This window comes from Blennius ocellaris (assembly GCF_963422515.1).
Source record: "Blennius ocellaris genome assembly, chromosome: 10".
In the NCBI taxonomy this organism is placed as follows: Eukaryota; Metazoa; Chordata; class Actinopteri; order Blenniiformes; family Blenniidae; genus Blennius; species Blennius ocellaris.
In genome coordinates, this window is record NC_137659.1 from 19,740,587 (window position 1) to 19,761,100 (window position 20,514).

A 20,514-nucleotide genomic window follows, 5' to 3' on the forward strand; every position below is an offset into this window, starting at 1 on the left:
CCTCCTCCTGTCTATATCCCTGCCTCTGTTCCACTGAACCCCAAATTGCTCCCAATGGATGGATTGAGTGAGCGCTTTGCATGGCAGCAGTCACCATTGGTGTGTGTGTGAATGGTTGAATGTGATCAAGAATGTAAAATGCTTTGGGGGCTGCTGAAGCAGTGGAAATGTACAATAATGTGACACCCACAGAGGGTTCGTCTCAACAGGCTGGTGGGTGTCCGAGGTGATGGGAAGAGACAGAGGGATTCTGTTGTTTATGTCTGTTTATTTGTCATGATATTTGGAACTAAAACTTCCTGCTGCGTTACCTTAAAAATGATGCATGTGTATTGACAACACGTGTTAAAAAGACAGCTGGATAAACCAATCAAAAGTCACATCTCCAATAAGACTTCAGATGTCATTGTGGTTTGAAGGCACAACAAACTAAAACAGACTAAGTAATGCATTGCTTTCAGAAGATATAGCGCGGTGGCAAATAGGTCAGAATAATAAAGATTTAGATCACTAATGTGACTGCCTTCAGCATTCACACAATTCTTCTTCTTCAAAAAAAAAAGGCAGAATTCAAACATCATCAAACACTGTTGCTGCAGCAAAATCCAGGAGGGAATTCTGCAAGCAAATTGCCTACTCTGTTAATACGCAACTTTGTGAGATTATATAATATTAAATCAATGGGTGTTTATATTTTCAATCGAGCTCTTTTGAGGCTTGGTTCCCGGTGCAAGCTCGTTTTTGTTTAGTATTAATTTCTCACCGCGACGGCGAAGAGGAGCTGTGCGTTCCATAAATCCACGTTTATGCAGCTCCGCCATGTTTGACCATCATCATTAACCTCCCCATTTCACATGCAACCCTAATGGGGTTAATGGACTTGGGAACAAGTAAAGAACAAGTACTTCAATGCGGTCGGGGACGAGGCTGGAAACCTGGAAATGCGTGTCTGTGCTCCACGCGTACGTTTGAGTGGTCTATGGACGCGCGAAGCAGCAAGTATGTTCCAGCCTGAAGAAGGGAACCAGTGTTGGAGTATGAAACACACGGTTAATCCTGAAGACACTTCCATAAGAGAAAACCCAGCCTCAGCTGCTGCCACAGTACATCAGGAGACTGAGAAGCATGAGGAGAAGCTGCCAGGCCGCGGTTGTAAACAGCCCTTCCACATTTCTATGGTGACGCCTCTTTTTCTTTTTTTTTTAATTATTAACTTTTCAATATCTTTATCACACTTCAATCGTCCATTCCACTGAACAAGAATCAAAAGCAGAACAAGCCGTTAGGCCTTGTCAGTTAAATTTAGGCTTTTCATTTTATGGGCGTCACCCAGTTATTCAGCTCTGCTGCTCATCCTGCAAACACGGGTTTGGTTTACAAATGTGGCATCACTTACGAGTTAAATCAACTGGCCTGTGGAAAAACAATTGAAAAGAAAAATGTTGAAACAAAGAAGCAATCTACTAAAAGCTTTCTTTTCCATTTGAGTGATTTAATGAACCCTCAAACATCCAACAGTGACAACACCAGAGTATATACATCAAGAAAACAATTGGATTATTTTAAACAAAAAAATGTGGCACAATACGGTGGAGAAAGCAGGAATGGCGGTTATCTGCTGACGATCATTGAAATTATATTTGTGGAAGGAAAATAAGTTGTAGTAAAGAAAAAGGTGGGGATATTTCACTAAATCCCAACTGCAAAACAGTACTGGCAAACAGCTTTCAACCAGCATAGCATGAAGTTCTGCTCCAGTTTGTGGGGCAAACTAACTGAATGAACTTTGCTTGGCCACAGCTGGGATCTGCCACCGCTGATGTTTGTCACTTTAAACAGTAAAGACAACAAGCACCGGTGGCGATAAAGGAAAATGTTTTGTACGTTGCCCTTTGCTGATAAAGACACGAGGCAAAAAAAAAAGGGAGTACAGCAAAAAGGTTTTATAAGAGATTCGTTAGCATTGGGGATTAGGGCAGCCGGCTAATTTGCAAACATGGAACTGGATCAACAACGGAGTCGGTCATCAGAAGTCGGCCGTACAGATTCATGCAGGAGGTATTTGAAATGCAAACGTTATTTCTTGGTTTTCAGGGGATGTTTGTGTGCAACCTTGCTTGCGTATTAAAGCAAATGCAAAAAAAAAAAAGTTGTGCATGTGTTGTCCGTGTGCGACGCCTTCCCTCGCCTGCTGCATACTGTAAGCCTGGATGTGTCCCGCTCTCTCTCTCTCCCCTTCTCCTGCTCTGTGCCGGTGTCGCTCGTCCCCTTCCTGCTCTGCGCCTCTCTCCCTCCTTCCCTCCTGCTCACTCCCTTGCTCTCCCCTCTCTCTCCCTCTACATCTCTCACCCCCTCTCTGTCCCTGGGGCCCTTCTCCTTTCATCCTCACGCCAAGAGCAATCACCATCTCCGTGGTAACGGCTGGTCATGTGACCTGCACCTGTTCCTCTGGCTGGTCGCCACACGCTGGAGCCATCTGGCCACACACACACACACTCACTCACTCATGCACGCACGCACACACTTCTCTACTTGGCTGCCTTCTCCCCTCTCTTCCTCCGAGCTTCTTCATGGCCTCGCTCTTCAATAGCACCATCACCTCTCTCTCTCTCTCTCTCTGCACAGCCCGGCTCTTCACTCATTTCTCTGCTTGAAAACTCTCCAACACTCCATCTCTACCTCTCACTTTCTGCAGAGTTAAGTTTTACATAAATGAATATTTACTATATTGCTGAAAATCTTTTTTTTTTTTTTTTTTTTTTTTTTTAAATTAGAAACATCAAAAGCGTTGATGCTATACGGAGCGGCAAGTCTTTCATGTTTGTACCGTCCGTATCGACAAAACCCAAAGTCCCCCTTAAAATCCAATGCAGTCGTCATCCAGTGACACCAAATAATAGCCAGACAACAGCTAGTCAGAACTCCTACAGTCACCGTGTCGCAGAATTACACTTCAGCTGTGACATTTGGGACACCAGGCACCCTGTGAGCGTCGAGGTAAACATCTATCAGGCCAATGTGCTCTCAACTGCTTTCCGATGGCCTCCAGCTCCAATGGATCCGTCGTCCTGCTATTAACACCTCATGTAACTGTCAGCTTGATGAGCCGTGCCTGAAACTGGCCAAAACAGGTTTGCTCGTCAACCATCTTTAAGTATAACTTAATTCCTTGGTGTTATTTGATGCCAACGAGCCATTGGAATATCCCATACAGTGAAATGTTTGATCACAGTTCAAGCAAAGTACAAAGAACCACTGCTTTTCAGCAGCCGTGCGTGTGATTACAAGCATCAGCAAATCACGCAGTTTGACGTCAGCAGGTTCTGTGTATTGAAGCATCATCAGCGAGAACAACACTGGTAACGTTTAAGTTAAAGGTCAGTGTAGGGAAAGAAATCGTTCTTTGCAATTTTGTCCATCTCGGATGAAAGTCGTCAATCATGAAGTCTTTGATCGTGGCTTAAAGTCTTTGGTCTTATTATGGAAAGGAAACACGATTTGAAGACAGCCGAAGTCAGAGAGCAGGGGTTCTCAATCCGGGGCCTCGAGGGCCGGTGCCCTGCAGATGGGAGACGTCCACAATGTGCAGGGCATCAGCCCTCGGGGCCCAGAATTGAGGCCCCCCGTCATAGAGGGTCGATCAAAGACAACCTGAGATTATTTTTCAACATTGTCAGGAGTATTAAGACCACCACGTCACTAAACTACACGCTGGGACTGCAGCTACCAACAATCAAAGCGACACCAGCGATGCACCTAAACAATTCTTGCAGATTGTCAAGAAAGTAAAACGCCGGACCAAGAGCACATCTTTTTACATGCCAAGCTTCATTCCTGCACATAAATGCCAATAGAAGAGCCGCTACATCCTCTGTGAGCTTTGTCGATTTCCTGAAGGCTCTGACATATTGAAGCATGTCGAAGCAGTCTTCACCACTAATTGAATGAAAAGTACCATTGTGCCATCAAATGTACTGTAAACGCTTTTAAAGGGGGAACCTGTTGCTTTGGTCATTTATATAGTAGGCTACTGCCATTTTACACATTTCTACATTTTCTGTCAATGTCTTATAATATAGTCACCTCATACATGATCCCATTCGATTGCTCTGTGACTTCAGAAGTAATGTATTACTAGTGTGAACAATTAGACAAAACTGAAAAACTCAACTGACCAAACACCTATTCCATTATCATATAGAGGCAAGGTAAAACAGATGAAAGGCTGTGCTACTTACAGGCAAGTGAGTGACACAGAAGAAAGTAACTTTTGGGAAAACCTTTGGAAATTACAATCTACAGAGTAAATAAATAGAAACAAGAACCTGGCTGCAAAAGTAACATCCAAAAACAAACCCCCTTAGGATACTTTTCTATTCCATACATCACTCATTAAAAGACACTAAGGGGGGGTTACTATACGGTTATGACTGATAAGCAGTATTCGCACGTGTCATCCAGCTGTGCAGCACCGTGTGCAAACCAGAAGACAAAGTTGGGATGCTCTTCCAGATCGGGATGGAGGGAAGTGGAGGGAAGATGGAGAGCAAATGAGATAAACTCAAGACAAAGACAAAAAGTAAGGGTTGGGTGTAAGGGACACCTGCTGCCGTGATGAGTCATCTCACTGAGCCTCCACACACACACCCACCCAACAAAAATAACAACAAGGCCATAAGGAAACAAACACTTCTCATATGTGTGCTCAGAAATGGCTGTATTTGCACACAAGTCTGCAGACGCACAAAGCGAGGGGCCTGTATGCATGTTGGACTGCTTTGTGTGCACTGCAAACAAATCACACACACACACACACACACACACACACACACACACACACACACACACACACACACACACACACACACACACACACACACACACACACACACACACACACACACACACACACACACACACACACACACACACACACACACACACTGAGGGAAGGGTGTGGCAGCTGAGAGCGTGTTATTTATAGATGTACTTCCTCTGAGAGGTAGCCGGAGAGAGAGGGAGTGTGACCGAGCGCGAGAGAAAACTGGAGGATGGAGAGAAAAGGCAAGGTCAAAGGAGAGGAGTGAGCTGACTGGACAAGTAAACCACCTGATTCTCTCTGCGTCGGTCGGTCACACACACACACACACTCCTGCCTGGAGAGCTGACGTTACCACTGAGGACCACATCTGACATTCAAATGTTTTGTTTTCTGCTTTAGATTTCGGGGGTTCAATATGAGGGGCCATTTTTTTAACCATTTAAAAACGATCAAATCTGTTGCAGGCCTCAGTAACAATGTCAGTGTCAGTACTCGACACCAGCAAACTTAAAACTGCCAACATTCAATGCAAAATTGACAGAATCAAAATATGAACCAAAATAGGCTACAACCAGCCTCGTCTCTTTTCAAATGATTACCAGCATCGATAATGGATTTACTGCCATTTTGATCCAAACTTCTTGCAAAAACATCTGCAAACATGAAAGAGGCTGTGACAGTGCCACAGAGCTGTAAATTAAAGGGAGTGGAAACCTCAAAACAGCCTGCGTTCAAAGGGTTAAGACAAAGCCCAACATCCTGAGTATACCGATTAGAGGAAGGGTTCAGTATGCTCTGTGGTGGTTCATTTGTTCATACAAAAAACAAAACAAAAAAAACCCCACGTGCAGTGAGCAGTGAGAAAGCATGAAGTCGTGTGTTGCAAGGCCACAAGAAAACCTGAGCGTCAGGCCCGTTTCTCCACAGAATGCAATGAAACTCGTGGCCCTTAGAGGTTTTTCCCGACAGGAGTGAAGTTTATTCAAGTTTTTTTAAAGGGATTTAGCTTCCAATTAAGCGCATAGTTTGATAAGAAAAGAAAGCAAAGGAAATACCAATTCTAGGACAACTCGCCCACAACACTGCAGCCCCGGTCACCTCGTCCACACATGACATTTCAGAATTATTTGGAGAAAACCCATCCTGTACAATGTACTTTTACATATTTCTAATTGATATTTTATATAAGTTTCATACATTTGATTTTATTTATTTATTTATTTTAACAAAGGAAAATTTAAATATGAAGCAATGGAAAATAAAAATGAAATAAAAATAAGTAAAAAAAGCCAATTTCAATACAATACACATTTGACTCGTTCGAAAAGGGATAGGAAGAAGTCATGCATGTTTGTATGTTTACAGGCAGCAGTTTAATTATTGCTTTATACATTTACATCTAGTATATGTCCAGATACATTTAGTATGGCATCATCTGGCTTTTTATTCCCATGAAGAATGGTGGTCTTTGTGCACATGACACCAGCCACCTCAAACTGCTGCACATGCACCTTCCAGCTCGTTAATGACCATCAGTCATATTTTCATCATGTTTATCATGCAGCGCTGCTACTGTATGAGCCCCGCAGCTCATTAATATGTGGGAAGGTCCTCTTACGTGATGCACCTGAACGCATCACTCAAAGAAGCAGTGGCGTTCTCCCGTTCCAACATCGGGACACGACAATGTCTTCACACCGTTACAAAGATATATTAGTTCTGAGGTAGTTGTCAAAAGTTCTCCATGTGTAATCCCACAGTTTTTTTTAAAAACCAGTGTTTAAAGTCGGTACTATCTTTACTAGCGTAATAATATTGTCACGCGTGCTGCATCTCAGCAGAAAGTAGCTTCCGACACGTTAACGAGCACCTGAACGCATCACTCAAAGCCGTCGTCTACGAAGCGGCGTTTTAACTTTACGGATTATTATTGTGTCAGATAGATGGATATATCTTATGTTTTTGTGCCAAATATACTTAATAATCCTTCCAAATGTGTCAAAAATACTTTGAAATTCAATCCTTCAAATAAATAATGCTGGGGGAAAAAAAACAGAAATGCTTGAACTCAAGGGGTTATTAAGTTAAAACGGCTTGAAATTAGATCATTTTTATTAAAACACAGTCATGAAAAACAAACAACCTACAGTAAGATGTTCCAATGGGGAATGAGCCATGACTAATGAAGAGCTCAACATCACAAGAGCCACGCCAAACTTCATTCAGAAACATAGATTTGATGCTTCTGTGCTGCGGACGGCTTCATTCCTCAGCATGAATGAGAACGATGGGCAGAGAGGAAGTGAGAAGATGAGAAGAGCGGCAGGAAGAATTAGATGAAAGGATACACTTCTGTCTAACAGGAAGAGGTGGGATTGAGGGAGGAGGGAAGGAGAGGGAGGAATAAAAGAGGAGATAGTTGGTTGATTACAGAGGTCCACCATTTTGGAGGAGCAGTGAATGGCCGGCAGCCATTATTATGCTAAATTAACCTGGGAGCTCCAGGCTGCCACTCAAGATGGAGGAAAGCCTGACAACAGATAAGAGCCAGTTTACCAACACACACACACACACACACACACACACACACACACACACACACACACACACACACACACACACACACACACACACACACACACACACACACACAGTTGAGAATGGACTCCCCACCCCCACAGTTCCTCTGCCCTCTCACACACACACACTCAGAGTTGTGGCAGTGGAGTGGTCAGCGGCATGGCCCTCATTATCATTAGACGCCATTTTCTGCCACAAAGATTACCAGCGACCCCTCCCCCAACACATGCATGCATGCGCGCGCGCGCACGCGCACACACACACACACACACACACACACACACACACACACACACACACACACACACACACACACACACACACACACACACACACACACACACACACACACACACACACACACACACACACACACACACACACACACACACACACACACACACACACACACACACACACACACACACACACACAGGGGCCAGCCCCCCTCACTGCCTCACACACACACACCAACTACAGCGCCCCCTCCCTTGGTTCCCCACCCCCGACTTTTTTTTTTCCCAGTGGCCAGCTCATGCAAAAGCATGCACGCACACACACACACACACACACACACCTCCCCCAGTGCTGACCCCGGCCTGCTGCTTCGGCCCTCCCTCTTCCTTGGGATAAAAGAGGCCGAGAGGAAAGACAGAGGGAGAGATGAGAGGGGGGGAGAGAGAGAGAGAGAAAGAGAGATGGGGGCCATCCTGACACATTCCTCAATCCGATCAAGTTTCCACCTTCACAATGAAACCGCCGCCGAGTCTCACACACTAACGTCCTCCACTCTCTTTGCCGCTGCCCGTTGCGTTTGATGACCCCGACGTGCAACAATGGGGGAAGAAGCATCGATATAAAGGCGAGATTACAAACCTACACAACTGTAGAGCCTGAAAGAGCAGAGCCCATGAAAATGTGTAGAGAGATAAGATAAAGAGAGGAGGAGTGTGTGAAGAAGGGAGGGATAAGACCTGAGAGCGCAGTGTAAACAAAGTGAAGGTGATATTGACGAACACTGATAAGCCCGAGAAGCACAACCGAACTGGTTTATGACGAAAGGTGTGTGAACAAAACCAAAGTGGGCCCAAACTCAAAAGCTGAAACGGCAACTCCTCCGTGCTGGTGTGAACTGCAGCGTCTCGACGCTTGACATGCTTTATGATGATGATGATGAACAGAATCTGCATGTTTATTCTGACGTGAAGTTAAATGCTCCGTCTAGCTGGTAGATATTAGCGTCACGACAATCTCGATTGGGATTTAAATCGCCAAGACCTGCAACCAAGTGTGAAAAGCTGTGGTCGTGGAGCCAGGTGCAGCATGAGCAGCTTCACAGCTGGCGTGAGGAAGCAAGGTGAGCTTTGTGAAAACTGCCCGTGGAGCTGCAAGCACCCAGGTAACAGAGCTGGAATAAAAAGCTCGGGGTAAAAACCGGCCCGCTCCTCCGTTCTGCTGGTCTGATGTGTGTTTGTGGAACAACAAAGTGGAGGCTTTGGGGGTGTGGGGGGGCTTTCAGCTGGTCCCTGCAGAAGCGCTCCTTCCTTACTACTTCATCTAGGTTCTGAGCTCCCTCACGGCCCAACGTCTTCACCACAAGCAAACCAGACTCCAATATGCACATGTTGATTCATTAAAGCTTTCAAAAGTCTTGTCTGCACAGTGGAGGAATGCCTTTGGCTCATTTGCACCAATCAAATGCCCCAATGGACAAACAGAGACACTTTGCAAAAGGGTAAAACAGCACGTGCTTCATGCCATTATAATAAAAAATACTACCAAGATGACAATATTCAAGTCGTAGTATTTAAATATTCTTAATTTTACTATCGAGGCATAGTGAAGTTAATGTGATATGTTCTGCACAATTAAGTGGACCGTGGAAGAGACAAATTATTAAAAGACATTCTGATCCAGTGAAACGCACCTCATAGGACATTTTGAAAACATACATACAAACGTCTATTATAAGCCTTTAATGGGCTCCATCATCTTTCTTCTGTATGAATTTATCCAACCTGGGGACGTCATTAATGTGCCAATATGACCCACAAAGAAGAGGTCTGAAAGCGTTCTCTACTTTTGAGTTCCTGTTTCCTAAACAACAAAAGTATAAATGGCCAGAGTTGAAATGAGATGAATGACATTTAACGTTTGGTGTGCGTCACACGCCACAGTCTCTGCGGTGGCGAGGTGCCACAAGCGGCACCGTGCTGAATAAGCAGTTGTACTTTCCGGCTGACCTGCAGAGCTACAGTGACAGAAGTTTCAACCCTGTTGATCAGCATCTGAAGGGTAAGATGTGATTGATCCGGGGCTCCGTCTGTCTCGCGGCCCGTGCTCCATGCTCCACTACACCCTGTGATCACTAACTCACACTCGTATAAACACGGTGAGTGGCAGTTCACAGCCCAGAGGTTGTGACCCTTTCGGTTCCCCCTGGTTGGTCACGAGAGTGATGGCTCTGGTGTGTTTCTGAGCTTGTGTCTGTGTGTGTACACATTTGGAAAAAACTACTCCACTGGACCGATATCGAGATGACGACATGTGTACGATACACACCGCAAGTCCACTAATGTAGTTAAAAGAAAATGGGTTGAAATGGAACAAAGTATCTTCCATTTCCCACTCGCTGACGACAAGAGAAACATGTTTCTGATGTGCAAATGACACTGAAGTGTCTTGACTGCTGTGGGCCGACGCTCTTCTTCACTGCTATTCCACCACAAACATGTACAGAGGACATATAGAGTTCCTACCTGGTTTTCTTGGGAGTCTTGGTCTTGGGCGTGGAGCTCTTAGCTTTCTTCTCCTTGGGCTCCTTGGGCTCTTTGGGGGTCTTGGGTGTTTTGGGCGTTTTGGGCGTCTTAGGGATCTTGGGCTCTTTGGGCTCCTTGCCCTCCGCCTTCTCCTTTGGTTTCTTTTTCCGCTTCTTCTTCTCCTCCACTGGTGGTGAGCTTCCCTCCACCAACCCCGCAGTGGGAACCTGTTCACCGGCTTCACATGCGGCCGGAGGAAACTCGGACTTCACGTCTTCCTCTCCGCCTCCTCCCGGCTTCTTCCCACTCTCTTCTTCATGTCCTTCCACGACTTTAGCTTTCTTCTTCTTCTTCTTTTTTGGCTTGGTCTCCTGGTCGCCCGACTTCTCTGTGCTGATAGGCTGGCCGGGGACCCCGTCAACCGTTGGCCTGTCAGGAACCATCATTGAGGCATCACCTGACGGGTCAGTGGGGGAATGCTGCATGGAGGAGAAGGACATCGTGTCATTAGTGTCATTTCACAACTTTATGAAAACACACATTCCAAATAACATCCAGCGTGTAAAAATTCAACAATGCTTCAGAAAAGAAAACACTGAAGAGCAACATTGTGCACCAAAAAGTGTCCAGCTGTCCAGGATTACGGCTGCCCAGCAACATTTTAGAAGTAGAAAGGGACAGCTCTGATAGATGATCTTTTTAGAGACAACTAGTTAATAAGGCAATTCATAACATTTCTAATTTAAAATCTAAGACAGTCATTGGAATCGTAAAATTGGATACAATATAATTTCGGGGCAATAAAATGCTTGCAGTTTTCTGGTAATTAGAGGTTTTGGTTGATGAAAACTGAACAAGTGTTTGGCTCGTGACCACGATGATGACAAATTGTGGAGGCGTTTTCTTACTTTACCGAATGAGGTTAATTCTCAGGGTCAAACTCCTTGTTAAAACTTCTACATAGACCGTTTTGTTGATTACTCACTGGAGCTCCAATATAAACATCACATCGAATGTGTACGAGTCTCATGTGCCACAAAATGTGTCTGAGGATGTTTTGCTTCAACGGTGGTTTTGCCCCGAACTGCCTGCCTGTCAATCCTGGTACATTTTCTGCAGAGTGGGGGTTGAATCTGTCAGTAATGGCAGACCAGAGCAGGGGAGGAAGAAGAGATCCATCCATCCATCCATCCATGCACACTGCTGCCACCTCCTCCCTCTCCTCGACTCCCTGTTGCTACAGTTTCCGCCCCCCTCCTGCCTCCTCCTCCGGCAGGCTAACCTTAGTAAACAAACCGGCTGACACCTCATTTTTCCTCCTCCTTTGCTCTCCTGCAGAATAAACCCTTTCTCCTTGCCGCTTCTTCTCCTCTCTCTCCTCCTCCTCCTCCTCCTCGCTCCCAAGTAAGCTTTCTGTGACAGGAAACTGGTTACCAGCTGTTGGGAACCTCTCCAGCTGCCTCTCCTCCCTCTCCCTCTCTTCCAGCCCTCCCTGCCTCCTCCTTTCTCTCTCTCCAGCTGCTCAGGGTCCCAGTAGCAGATGGGAAATCAGGCATCATGACACGAATAAATTATCTCCATACTTCAAAAAGGCGCAGCGAGGGAGTATGTGTGTGCGTGTCATACGAGAGCGAGAAGACTATGCCTTTGAGAGTTGGTGCTGGTGTGCGTGCGCTACACATGTGCACTCCTGCATGTGTCAGTGTGTCAATGAGGTGTGTGTGAGCAGCAAAATGCCACAGCAGCAGCTTCTCGCTGCACGTGCACACTTAACGGAGCTCGCTCACATGAAGGAGGAAGGAGTTGGGGTGCCATCATTGAAAGTCCACTCCCGTCAGGAGAATGCGAATGCACGCGCACGCACACAGACAGAACTGCTGCAAGGTCACACATCACACAAACCTCTGCACACGTGCACACAAACACCTGCTGACACACACGTAAACTGAGCCATTTAGACACACAAATGGGGAAGAGAGGGAGGGCAGGGAGTGTCGTTGGTGGAGAACGAGAGAGAGAGAGAGAGAGAGAGTGTGTGACAGAGAGAGAGAGAGAGAGAGAGAGAGAGAGAGAGTGTGACAGAGAGAGAGAGAGAGAGAGAGAGAGAGATGGTTGAGGGGGATGTGGTGCCAAGAGATAAATCTGTCCTCCTGCCAAGCTTCCGAGATAATCAATCACACCAATGACAATGGACACACACACGCACACACGCACACACAGAGACGCACACACAGGTTTGACGTTTCGCAGCGTGAATTCAGCTCCGTTCACTTGGACTGGTTCAAATCCGGTTCTCATCATGTCACCAAGCAAAGGTTTCGTCGTCTTCCACTGAAGGAGCAGGTTAAAATCTCAGCCATGGTTATAAAGTAGTATAGTGAAGGTGAATACGGTAGAATCGGGGAAGGCGGATCATGATTTTGAGCGTAATAGTGGACGGGGGTAGATTTAGAAGATGAAGGTGAGCCACAGTGCTGAGGACACTGATGGGAGACTTTTTGACAAGAAGCACAATTTAAGAAACATTCAAGACTCTTGACCAGCAACATCGGAACCACAGAACTTATTCCAACTGCATCTCAGTCATTGGATCCCCATTGAATGAAAACTTCTACTTCAATGCCTCATTGCCTTTCAACACATTCATTATGTCACCCCTGGTGTCACATCATGTGAAGCATGGACCTGGGCTGTGGTGGACCCAGGTTTGAATCCTCGTAGCAGCTGGAGGAGCATGTGGCAGAAAATTTAGCCAAGTCTGGAGTGCAAGTTGCAAAAGCTTGCCGTGGTGACCCCCCCCCCGTGAAACGGAGCAAACTTCTGATTTGAAACGAGGGCTTTCATTTTTGAATGAAAAGACTATTTAAAGCTGATCACAGACTTATGCAAACGTGAAGTGGCATGACTTCCACATGCAGGTAATTTTCCACATGCTATTCACAGAGCTGCCTTGTCTAGGTCTTCTCAAGGCAGCTCTGGGTGGTGCTGTAACAAATGGCATCTTTACAAAGTGACACGTTCAAGAAAAACTGGTTTTAACACAACTACGGTTTAAGTTAGCAAATGATAAATGTTCCAACAGATGCAAACTGGTTGGATGACCGATGTTGAGAAGAAAAAAAAAGAAAGTCTATTGCATCGGCATTATTTGTCTACAAGTTTTAACATTATACTGCTGGATTCTTAATCGAAGGTGGTTTTGTGTTCTCCTTTCTTAAACCCAACAAACATTGTGCAGTCAAAGCAGTCTCATAAGAGAGAGCATCTATTTTTATTTTCTTGGTTGCTCAATATACAATTTACAACAAATACGGCCACCTTGAAGATAGCCCAGAAGAAGGCCCAAACTCCCACGCAGCACTGCAGTGTGTTAATAGATGGAAGTATGGACGCTCCATGTCAGCTACATCTATCAATACTGAATTTGTCTCATCAGCATCTATGAAATCAGGTTCAAACTTTAACAGGCATTTTGTGGAGCAATGACAGTCACCGTTGTACTGGACCCATATATTGATGCTTTGTCAGGTGTTTGAACGTGTAATGTACCATATTTTTCGGACTACAAGTTGCACTTTTTTTCTCTCCATAGTTTGGCTGGCCCTGCAATTTATAGTCGGGAGAGACTTGGATATCAAATATATAACACAGCTGGTATTAGGGGAGCACCTGTCCTGTCCTGTCCTGTCCGGGACACTCGGCACTTTAAAGTCTTTGCCACAGCGACGATCCAATCTGAAGCCACCATCATCAGTCACCCGTTAGCATAGTCACCTGCATCAATCAGCGGTTAGTGACGAGGGGCGCTCCACACCTTACACCTTGGCGTGGGGAGCACACGTTCAACCGGCCGTGGAGATGTGGGGCGGGCAGATGCCCGGCCGTCTGGCTCTCGCGGGCTGGAACCGGGCTTGGGTACAGACACCGCAACCATCAAACTTAACCCCCATGGTCATTTTCACACAGAAAACCATGTCAAAACACTGAATGACTTGCCTATCCAGATTAAATGTCTGTTCTTGGTCTTGGATTTTGTGAAATACATTTTCAATTAAATGCAACTTATAGTCCAGTGTGACTTGTATGTATTTTTTCCTCTTCATGACGCATTTTTTGACTAGTGCGACACACACTCTGGAGCGACTTATAGCCAGGAAAATACCCGTTGGCTTCAACCACCACATCAGATGCAGAAATAGTAAATGCCAGTAAACAACTGATTGACTTCCTTCTTTTGGCACAGCTACAACTGTTCTTTGGAAAACTATTAAACATTAACTTTGGCCAGACGTGTTTCAGAGAAAACGTGAACTGAGGGCAGTGGGTACAAATTCTGTCTTACCATGGATCCTTACACTGAATTAAGACGCATGTTTTTAATGAAGTCAGTCCATTATTATTTGCATTGAATTCAAACCTCAAACTGGGTTTTATTGCACTGACGAAGGTTGGGCTATGAATGAAAATGCTTATTTCTGCAGGTAATTATGGTGGGATTCATAATTGCACCAGGGTGGCCTTTGAGTACGAGAGCAAAACATTTCATAATCATTACCATAATCTAATGTCCACATTCATTTCTCAATATGCTTTTAATTACATCCATGATCTAAAACTAGCCCCTCTCATCTCGTCTTTATATATATTTGTTGTGTCTGATGCCCGGACTCAAAACACATTCAGACTTGTATTTGGGCTTCTAAGCCGAGGTAAAACGAGCCATATGCTGACATAATGTGTACAGCATGCTACTGCTCTTTCACAAAACATTAATAGTTTGTGCTTGTAACCAATGTGAATCAAACCAGGGGAGTACCCCCTCCCTTCAACCAATCCAACACTTTCAAAAACTATTTTTATAGAACAAAATCAACTCCATGTTCAGACACCATGCAAGTGAGATGGGCTTCGCAGCAAAACGAAAATGAACGAAACAACAAAAGACTATTTCATGCAAGTTGTTTGTTTTTTTTCCCATCAAATTGGCAATTCGGGAGTCTTTTGCCATGGAAAGACCAGTGACGTGTATGCCAGTATCTCTTTTGGTGGGAAGATGGAACCTGGTTCACTTGAAACCATCGGGGGGAAGAACACATGTGAAACTAGTTGTGCGAGTGTGTACACTTCTCTTTAAAACCTAGAGGAAACCCATCATTCAGTGCATGTGGTTTACCCATTCTCTGTTTGTTGAAATCAGCACAAACATAGGGGAGACGGCGAAACATGAAAGCATTTCCTCGAAGCTGCACAACCTCTGCGAGCTCCATGGTATAGCAGCTCGTCGGGTGCGTGCAAAAGACGGGGGAGGGGCGAGACAGGCATGTTATATGTCAACTAGAGTGCTGCATGCAATATAGTGTATGTGTATGTGTGTGAGATGTAGAATAAAGGTCACAGCACAGCACTCTGCCAGAGCTGTGACCTTGAGCTGCTGACGAAGGCACGTGTGCATGTGTGTGTGCATGTGTAATAACCATGCTTAGTGAACAGATGGAGCTTAGAGTACCAGACATACAGTCATCATGACTGACTGACCTGCTTGGTGTGTATCGCGCACGCGGGCGGGCGCCTTTCTAACAAGTGCATCGCGAGGCACACGGAGAACCCCCGTCCTGTGCAACCGATGTGCGCGCGCACACACACACACACACACACACACACACACACACACACACACACACACACACACACACACACACACACACACACACACACACACACACACACACACACACACACACACACACACACACACACACACACACACACACACACACACACACACACACACACACTACTCCAAGTACTCGTCCAGTTCGGCTATCCTATTTCCTGAGGCACATTCGCCATCGCTCTCCAGACCACACTGTATGTGTGTGTGTGTGTGTGTGTGTGTGTGTGTGTGTGTGTGTGTGTGTGCGTATAATGACGGGGGCTGCCGGGCCTGCAGCTAAAGTCAGGACGGCGCACGCAGTGCGCCCAGGCGCGGAACGGGGCTCACCAGTCAACCTGGCATCTAGGTCAGGAGTGCTGGATAAATTAAGTGTGACGGCTGAAATGTCAACCACAGAACACAGCGACGCGGGCGTGGAGGTGGGGAGTGGTGAGCGAGGGGAGGGGAACAGTGTGAAGAGAAAACGAGGGCTCGCTGTGTGTGTGTGTGTGTGTGTGTGTGTGTGTGTGTGTGTGTGTGTGTGTGTGTGTGTCCACAGGCCTGCTATTGTGTATGAATGGGTCAGTGGAGAAAGGGGGCTTTGAGCAACAAAACAAGCTAATGGAAGGCGAGGGCACGTGACAGGCAGTGGCGATGCTGCATGCTCACACACATGAAAACACGGCGGTTGCCACCGAGAACTGCTTACCTACACCCCCACACCACCCCCCCCCCCCCCCCCCCCCACCCCCCACGTTCCCTTCTGCGAGAGATCCCGGACCCCCTCTCATGAGATCTTTGCTTGTTTTCCCACTTCTTTGGTCTTGGTCTTAGCGTTTCTCCCCTCCCCCAAACTCTTAATCATCCCCCCTTAGATTTTTTTTTTTTTTTTTTAAGTCCACACGGTCTCCCTCCTTTCTGAGCTTGTCTGTCTCACTGCACATCCTGCTACACAACATTAACTTAGTGATGACACCCCTGAAATGCACAAGACAAACAGTGGGACAGACAGCCAGAGAGAGAGAGAGAAAGCGGAAAGAGAGGAGACAGGGGAGAGGGAGAGACAGGAAGGGAGGTTTCCTCCACAGCGGAGGGGGAGAGTGGGAGCAAGAGGAGGAGAGATTATGCTGGTGGCGCCTCTGTGTGCACATGGGCGTGCGTGTGTTGCACACGTGTATAAGGATATGCAGCTCACAGGAAACAAACAGCTGCAAAAATCCATTCACGCACACACACACACACACACACACACACACACACACACACACACACACACACACACACACACACACACACACACACACACACACACACACACACACACACACACACACACACACACACACACACACACACACACACACACACACACACACACACACACACACACACACAGAGAGAGAACCCCACTGAACCGGAGCCTAATGCACCGCTGTGCTCTCAAATGTCATGTACACACACATTTATGCACACACACACCACACTTCCCTTACACTCCAAACACACACATTCCCCCACCCACATGAAAAATAAACATTCACATGAAATACACCCACACACACAAAAACAAATGCACAGACTTGAGCTCTCTCAGACACACACCATTGATATTACATCAAAGTGCTTGATGGAGCCTTACCTGTATGTGAGGCACTTTTTGTGGGGTAAGAGGGGGTGAGGAGAGCGGGTGGGAGGTGGAAGGCGGAGGTGCCCATGGGAGGGAGCCCTGGTTGGTCGGAGGAGGCGTGCTCTGCAGGTGGTGTGGATGTGGGGGCAGATGCGGATGCTGTGTCTGTGCACTCTGGCCAGGTGGCGCCAAGCCCTGGTTTGGGGCCGGGGTTACATGTTGACCAACAGGGGGGCCCTGGAAAACCATGGGAGCTGGCTGCATGGACTGTCCACTCCGAGAGGCCGGCTGCTGGGCCTGGAGCAGACGCTGGTCTCCCCCCTCTCGGACCGGAGCCTCATGAGGCCCTGGAGAACGAAACAGGAGAGGACATGTCACAGGCTGAATGAGGAAACCAAAATTCAACCAGTACATCAGGTTTTGTTTTTGTCACACTATTAGAAAGTGCCGAAAGTCTCAAAACAATTTTGACTGCCGTGAGGCTAAATGAATGAATTCATACGAAAGAAAGTTATTTCTAACTATTCAGAGTGGCGGCTCATATCAGATTAAATTTTGATACTCGTAATCTGAAATACCCACAATCAGCAATGACCTAAGCCAAGATTAGCTGTATCATCTGACTTTTACTTGACCACTGAGGGTATATAAAAAAAAAAAAAAGTTTTGCATTTGCTTTTATTGCTCTTAAATAATCTCTTCCAGAGAACATTTTGTGAAAAAAGAAAACTTCAGACAGGAAATGACATGTCACAATGTTCACAAACATCTGTCTAATCCAAAGTAACTTTAGCTGCTCTGCTCGGTATTTATACGCTGCATGCAGGCTATATGAACAGCAAATGTTAAAAAAGCCTCTTTTGTTAATTTCTCAATATTACAGATGGCCTTCCTTCCCATTTCTATATTGCTTTTGTAAATATTCATGGAAGGGATCACGGGTTCATGAATTGGGGCCAATAAAGTTATTTATTTGAAACTCCATTTACCTTGTTGCTGGAGCTGAGGCCTGTTTGGTCCCATTGGTGAACCACGCTGTGGCCCCATGCCGGGATACATCTGTCCTGCATTGGGGGGCATGGTGTGGGGCTGCTGGTGTTGGGTATGTGGGGTAGTAAGTGGTGTTTGGGGGGTTCTCTGTGGATGGGCCATGGCATTGGGTGAAGACTGCATGGCCGTGTAGGCAACCTCCGGGGGCCCAACTAGTCCTGCACTAGGTGGTCTGCCCTGTGGGGGAGGAGGGGTTGGAGTTCCCAAAACCCGCATGGGGGACATGGAGGAGGGGGAGGGGTAAGATCCCTGAGCTGGGGGTGCAAGGTGGGACTGAGGTTGGTTTTGGGCCTGCGGCAGACTCTGGGGGTGCTGTGGGTGGTTCAGGGGGTGCATAGGCTGGCCCTGCTGCCCTGTCTGCTGCTGCATTGGGGCAGAAAGGGTTGGATGGGTTTGGGGTTGGTGTGGTGGTCCAGGGGGATACCTCTGCGCCTGTGGCCCTGGTGCTGGTCCTGGTCCTGGTCCTGATCCCTGGTTGAACCTCTGGCCAAGCTGCCCTGGTCCCATAGCCTGGGTTGCAGTAGGGCTCACATTAGCAGTAGTACCCTGGCCCATCCCAGGTCCCATAGCTCCATACTGGGCCTGATAGCCTGGATACTGTGTACCTCCAAATCCCGCCATGCCTTGTTGGTGCTGGTGGGGGAGTGGAGGCTGTCGGGAAGGGGAGTGTGGGTATCTGGGTGTGTGCCCCATATTGGGATAGGCCTGGGTTTGTTGCTGAGGTTGGGGGTGTCTCATCTGGGCTGCTCCCATTCCAACATGTCCCAAGTAGTGAGATGGATCCTGAGCAGGAGGAGGTGCCATGCTTTGTGGAGGGTAGCGTTGGTTCATGCGAGCTGCATTTGACGTAGGTTGACCTTGCATCCCACCATAGTTGCCTGGAGACATCTGGTAGCTGCCCATCTGGTTGGGACCACCCCCGGCTTGTGCTGGAGCCTGTGGATAAGCTGATCTGTTCTGCTGTTGCTGGCCCCAAACGCTACCCCCACCTCCTCCTGCCCCAGCATCACCCTGGTAGCCATGGTGGGGGTTGCCAGAGTTAGCCTGGGTATTATGGTAGTGGGAAGCTAAGCCATTCATGGTTGCATTCACATTTGGCTGCCCCTGACTGGGACCGTTCTGGGCCATCATTCGTCCTCCAGGACCACCAGATTGATCGTAGCCTGTGTAGGGGCCGTGGTCATACATCTGCCCCAATTTAGGCTGCCCCGGACTGGGGCCAGCAGCATGCATCATCCCCTGGTGGTAGCCCCTGTTTCCCTGGTGCTCATGGTTCAGGGATGGGGTGGCTTGCTGGGCGAGTGGGTTGGATTGACCAGGAGCTGACTGTTGAGGAAAGCAATCTCCTAAACCATCTAATCCATCTGAGAACAACCCTGCATCGTCCCCAAATAAACTCAACATCCCTGGGTCCGCCATGGCTGGGTGGGGGGCCCACAGATGGAGGGGACTTGACGGAGGGAGGTGTGTTGTGCAGTGAAGAGCTAATCAGATAGCTGCTAATTTGAAGCCTTCGACTCCATCGTCCTTATTAGGGTTCCTGGAGAGAGATGCGGGGGGGGGGGGGGGGGACAAACACTGGAATTAGCAGAGGTATTTATGGGGGCAAAGGCCTCAAATCAACTGCTGGATTACAATTCCTGTAACTTTAACTGTAAGCCGATAAGACATCCACACATATTATTGCTACTATGACGATCGCTGGTCTTCCATGACTTTGTGAAATATATATATAATATTTCACCACTTCAAACTAAAAATCAAGAAATGAACATCATGGCTCAATGAGTGTTACATGTTCCCGTTACTTTTAGGTCAGTTATCCATGCAAATAAAAAAACTCTCGTAAAAACTTTGAAAGGTTATTAAAAGCAAAGCTTTAGTTACTTGGGCTAGCGTAACAGAGGCTTGGCTTAATAAGCTGACAGTACTTTCATAATGATATTCAAAAAGCCAAATGCATCTTCTATAGTATTTCTACAAAGAAAACTTAGTTCAAAAGAGCTTGTAATCAAACAAAACA

At 46.7% G+C, this 20,514-nt stretch overlaps 1 protein-coding gene across 1 annotated transcript in view; it reads right to left on the minus strand.

The window, feature by feature from the left end:
* Window positions 1-19,910, minus strand: part of chd7 (chromodomain helicase DNA binding protein 7) — a gene marked incomplete at both ends in the record, with an annotated part of 54,459 nt that extends 34,549 nt beyond the window's left edge. Inside the window, 3 exon segments of the mRNA XM_080503717.1 lie at window positions 10,162-10,640; window positions 17,454-17,788; window positions 18,431-19,910. Of these exon segments, the coding sequence (XP_080359843.1) occupies window positions 10,162-10,640; window positions 17,454-17,788; window positions 18,431-19,910 (2,294 nt within the window).
* Window positions 19,911-20,514: the final 604 nt, after the last annotated feature.